Genomic DNA, 6,140 nt, shown 5'->3' with positions numbered 1-6,140 from the left:
GGTTTGAAATAAAAATATATACATTGAGAAACATAGAAGTGACATTCAATCAGATATCTGTAAATTGTCCCTCATATCAAAGTGTGAAATGCACACACAATTCATCTACGATTCCCCAAGACAGCTAAAACATAAATAGAAAAAAGTGATAAATAATAAATCTACTTTAAATCTAGAGGTTGCGACTGACTTTACTCCTCTTTTGTCACATATTTCCTGGAGAAATGAAAAATTGAATGAGAAAAACAAAAGGCGTGGCTTGCTTTTTTAGACTGTGAACTGATTGGATGTAGTAAAGTAGGCGTTTCATTCATAACTACACTGACAGTTGGAGGGGCATGCTCAAGACCAATCTGTCAAACTGACATCATGAGAGAAGGTCTGTCATTTCAGAGGGGAGGTGTTTTTCAGATTTGGATTAAAGATTACAGAGGCAAACTATTTATTTATTTTGTGTGTGGATGAATTGTTTACCACGAAAATAGCAAAATAAGCTAAATAAATATAGCGAATTTTGATTTCATGTGCTTTAAACATGGTGTTGTCTCAAGAAACATCTGCGTACACATGAAACCAACTCAAAATGATGTAGTACTCAAAACTCAAAATGATGTAGTAAACATACTAGAATCTCTCTGAATAAAATGCAATGTGCTACAAAATTTTTACACATACAGCTAAACGCGATTGGACATAGAGTTCAGTAGATACAGGCCAAATACTCATTACAGGACACAGCCAAAAATACACTGGTTTACAAACTGATATGAGGCAAAGTGTGGCCTTTATCTACTAAGACTGTGAAATGTTTGAATTTGTTTGAACTGTAAATTCAGATCCTGGAATAAGACTCTTCTGAAAATGAAAATGAATCGGAGTCTTGTTGTTGTTAAATGTCCAAATGAAAGCACAGAGTGAAAGAGAGTCATGCTTCACATTTTGTATCAAACTAATGACAGGAGCTTATGTAACCTCATTCTCTCAGCTGTGAAATTACAGACCCATATAATGAACAATAACAGTGAGGGAGGGACAAGATGAGTTATTAAAGAAGTCTAGAGAGGAAAACAGATGGACATTTGTTTAGAGACAGACCCAGCCTACTAGCCCTGTTTAGTTCAATAAATTCAATAGGTTTGCTCCTTAATTCAATTTCTTCTTCTACAACTATATTTTTTTTTATGAAGGTTGAATTTGTAAATACCTCTCTCTCAATGTTTGATTTTTATTGTTATACCCACACTTTCAATCTTAAAATCTGAATTATTCTGATAAAAAAAGAAAAGAAAAAAAAGAAGTAGATAATGATAAACCAGCTTGATTAAAAAATATGCAAAATATGAAAAAAATAAATAAAATAAAAGTTGGTTTAATTCTTTAGGGTTTTTTATGAAATGTCTGTAACATTCTTTGATTAAAATTCCTCAGTGAACGTGCATTACCACACCATTTTTAATTTGTCTAAAATAGCAGAGCATCCTGTTTTGGTGCATGTCTCTTTAAATGATCACCCTGCCCCTCACTTCCATTTTTTTGTGTATTCGATGGCACATTACCATCAAAAACAAAACTAACTCAATGCGTCCTCTAACTGGGGCACAACAGCAAAAACAGCTGCCCAGTCCTGTGTGTGCACTTGGATGGGTTAAATGCAGACCACAAATTCAGAGGATAGGACACTATACTCGACTACATGTCACATCATTTTTGGGGATAAATAAAATAAAATAAAAAGGCGTGAATGGATTTTTTTTTTTTTTTTGTAGGGTGGTTGTGTCCACACACTGCTCACGTAAAAGTGAATTCTGCATCCAGTGTCCCCTTTAATTTGTGTATTAATGACATATAAAATGCTATGTATGTTTTGGACTAACTACAGACTTTTAAAGTGCATTTTAAATGCATGCATTAATGCATTTTTTCTTTTCATTAAAAAAATTTAATTACCCTAAAAGTGCCCATGTGTCATGCTACACGGGAACGATTTTTCAACTCGCGTTTTTCGCATCATTTGCATCTGGTGTTAACGCACCATTACAGTATGAAGCTCAATGTCTACCTCAGTCAGAATCTTCAGGATGGGTTCAACAGACATGTGCCAATCAGTCCTAATCAATATACCTCATTCACTCTCATGCCCTCATGTGACTCTGATCTCATCCGCTCTCGCAAAGATACAACTTGCGTTTTGCATTTCAATATCTTCCACCCCTAACCCTAGAACCCAGATGTGTGGGACAATATGGATGAGATGAGGTCACGCACAGCAGGGAACATGCTGGAACATGCATTCAGATCCTCATGTATAGCACATGTCCTAGAATCTGCAGTGGAGAATCAAAATAAATCCACACTCACACTGTGAGATTGTGGTTTAAATGCAATTTTGTGCATGACGTGTCGATTAAAGAGATCAGAACAGTGTTTCAGAAAGTCTGATAGATATATCTGTTCTTTTTTGGGGGGATATAATACTGCATGTTCTAGCTTAAACATAAACATTGAGCACAGAAATCAAAAGACAATGGATGAGGAAAGGCTCAAACCTTAAGCTTGATTCACCTGGAGTCTCTATCCTTAGCACGGAGACAGGACCCACGTGTTTGACATCACAGGGTCACGAACAGCACCAAAATAAACCCTTATAGCTGGGGTATAAAGGTAAGGTAGTAGTCATAGAAAAAGCCTGTCGGAGCTCTTCAGCCTCAGCTGTAATAAAAGTCTTCACAATAACCTTAACCTGGACTTTGACCTTAAAGAGGAACATAGAAGACTGACTCGGGTGCCACTATCACAACAACATGACGAGAAACTCTTTTATAGAGTTCCTAAAACAACCTCTGACCCTAGGATTTCAACAAAATACAGTAGCTTGTTCTCAAACAAACCCCTTGGTTAATTAAAATAAAGTCTTTATTTGCCACCTGACAGCAGCTAATGAACTTCATTTCTAATTCATTCATTTCATTTGCTAATGACTTTCTTTCATTGGAAGAGAGCATATTTTGCAGAATATACACAGTGCTCATTTTCATAATGGAGATGGTTAAGCTGAAACATTAATAAAAAAGCTCCATATGGCACTATATCCTAAGACTTCTAAAGCCATATGATACAGTAGCTTTCTGCAAGGACAATGTCATAATACAGCTATTTACTTAACAAATGTGCCTTTCTCCATAGCCCTTAAATCCTAATCACTTCAAATACAACATGTAAAGATGTGTCACAGCAGGTTTGACATTGACAGAGTTATTTTAGTATTACTTGTATACACTGTCAAAAATGTCCTTTTTCAATTTAAAAAAACGTACATTTTTTATTTATACAGAAATTATAAACAGTTTTAGTAATTTTGTAATGTGATTTGTCATTTTCTATTATTATTATATATTTTTTTTAAATTGGAAAATATTGGAATGGAAAAGGAATTATTTCGATTTAATTAATTTTTCAGTTACTTTATTGATTCAGCTTTAGTCTCTCAGTAGTGACCTGTTCTACATAGATCAGTAATAATTGATAGTTCATGGATGACTTTTGGTTGCTTAGAGGTGTCAGTCTTTCAGTTACCAGGCCTGATCTTTAACCGCTAGGCTACAACACCACTGACAACAACACCACTAAACAAGTCCCATTCCTGCACACTTTCATTAAGAGCACTTTGTCTTCATTCCTCGACTACATACGGGTTTGTAGTTGAGCCAGTGGCAGAGAGCTGTTTGGTTGTGAGTGAAGACCTAGGTGATGTACAGGGACAGAAGCTCATTCATCCCATGGAGGATGGACTTGCCAGCAGTGTAAAGCATTTTTTTTCTACTTTTTGTTTGCTTTATTACTTGTTGCTTATTTTTTGAGTGACAGGAAGCTTTCAGTTTCCCTTAGGTCATGGGCAAACTTAAACAATAAAACTTTTTAAAAAAGAGTGTGCGTTTGTGCATGGTGAGGGTGAACAAGAGACTTGAGAAGAAGGAGAAAGTGTGTGTGTGTGTGTGTCTGAATGATAGACAGATATAACACAGTTAATGAAAAAAGTACACAACTGCAGAGCTTCCTCTGCTTACCTGGGCTGCATCACATGGCTCAAATGCTGATACCCAGCAGACATTATTGGTTTATGAGCACGAGCTGTCCATCAAGGCTTTGGCAGATACAGTACTAAAGAAATGAAGGAAATAACCAGTCATGCATAATTTCACACTGTTTTCGAGTCCCAGTTGGCCTGAAGCTCAACGCCTACTTGCTCATGATACACAAAATTCCAAAATTTAAAATAAAAAACAGGAGAAATAATGCCTGATGCTTCAATGATAAAATATTTCTGAATGTTATTTAAAACAAGAAATATAAGGATAAATATATACATAGATATATATCATATCAAGTGCTGATTTATAATAATGATCGATTTATATATTCATATATACTGAACATATATATATATATATATATATATATATATATATATATATATATATATATATATATATATATAATGTATTGTATAAAATATATATATATATATATATATATATATATATATATATATATATATATATATATATATATATATGTATATATATATATATATATATATATATATATATATATATATATATATATATATATATATATAATATATATATATATATATATATATTTAACATTTATCATTGTAACACCAGAAATGCTACATGCATTTTTGTTTTATTTACTGTAAAATAAAGCTACTGTTTGGAGTTTACCATCCCACTATATGCACTCACTCGCAGCACTGGACAGACATTAGGACTTTAGAAGTGAATACAGCAGTCCTGCTCTGTACTTCAGTGAGAGCTGGAGTCTGAAGCAGGGGTCTAATGTGTGTGTTACCTGTGGGCAGGTTGGGTGATCTGCCCTGACGCAGAAAGAACCGGACCTCGGGCCTCTCCTGTCCCCACTGCAGCAGCAGATCCATCATCCTCTCGCTCTCGCCCACCGCTCGCTCTGCAGTCATCACACACACACACACACACACACACGTGTTCATACACACCCAGAACACACAGCGCACCAATGTAGCATCCAATAGCACTATCTGCTTATGGCACTAAAGTGTGGTGAAAGCCATAACAGAGAGAGGCAGCTGCTAGCAACTGGATCTTTATCTCGTGCCAAATCTTCCCCAGAGCTTCACACAGCCAATGTGATCTGGATGATTCCTTTACTGTGTAGCAATACAAAGATTAGACTGTTGTGTGTGGTTCTAGAGATGTTCTCTGAACACAGAGCCATGTGGAGCTCTAGATCCACCAGATCTGATCTGAAAGACTGCGGTGTGATACTGGAGCTCTGTTCTTCAGCAGAGCCTCACCTGAGCCTCTCCACACTTCAGCCAGGTGACAGCTGGCCTCGCCCGGCTCCTGACACAGCTCCAGCACGTCACGACACACGGTCTCCGGCGTGATGGGCACCTCGGTGAAGTGCTGCTCATTGTTACTGAGGAACACAGTCAGGAACATCTGGAGAACACCAGCAGAGGTGGAGGACGAGAGGTGGATCAGGGACAACATGACAGATGAAGCACGACTCCATTACATTCTTACTATGAAACAAACTTTACTGGTCAACTTGTATATATATATATATATACACACACATATACATATATATATATATATATATATATATATATATATATATATATATATATATATATATATATATATATATATATATATTTATATATATATATTTAACATTTATCATTGTAACACCAGAAATGCTACATGCATTTTTGTTTTATTTACTGTAAAATAAAGCTACTGTTTGGAGTTTACCATCCCACTATATGCACTCACTCGCAGCACTGGACAGACATTAGGACTTTAGTACTGATACTGTGCTAGCTTGAACTGACTAATGAGTAGCAGAATTCATCACTTTGATGTCTATAGTGACATGCTTCAATCATAACTCACACACATTACACATTAATGGCCAGCATCTCAGAGGGGAGAGCGGTTAAGGGGCTGATGTCACAAATTCTAAAATAGAACCACAGACAAATCTAAAATCTGATAACTTTTCAAAGAACACGTGATGGCTTTAGCTTTTACATCGTATATAGTTTTTCCTTCTGTAGAGGTGAACATGTTCAG

At 35.8% G+C, this 6,140-nt stretch overlaps 1 protein-coding gene across 1 annotated transcript; it reads right to left on the bottom strand.

Annotated features, from left to right (window-relative positions):
- Positions 1–3,670: 3,670 nt before the first annotated feature.
- On the bottom strand, positions 3,671–5,552 carry LOC127934091 (apoptosis-stimulating of p53 protein 2-like). Its single transcript, XM_052531265.1, has 3 exons — positions 5,354–5,552; positions 4,767–4,986; positions 3,671–3,740 (listed from the first exon to the last, which is right to left on the bottom strand). The coding sequence occupies exons 1-3, from the start codon at positions 5,550–5,552 to the stop codon at positions 3,671–3,673; spliced, it is 489 nt and encodes a 162-aa protein (XP_052387225.1).
- Positions 5,553–6,140: the final 588 nt, after the last annotated feature.

The sequence above is a fragment of the Carassius gibelio genome, chromosome A18, assembly GCF_023724105.1.
Source record: "Carassius gibelio isolate Cgi1373 ecotype wild population from Czech Republic chromosome A18, carGib1.2-hapl.c, whole genome shotgun sequence".
In the NCBI taxonomy this organism is placed as follows: domain Eukaryota; kingdom Metazoa; phylum Chordata; class Actinopteri; order Cypriniformes; family Cyprinidae; genus Carassius; species Carassius gibelio.
The sequence above is the reverse complement of the archived record's forward strand: the minus strand, read 5'-3'. Positions and strand labels throughout refer to the sequence as shown.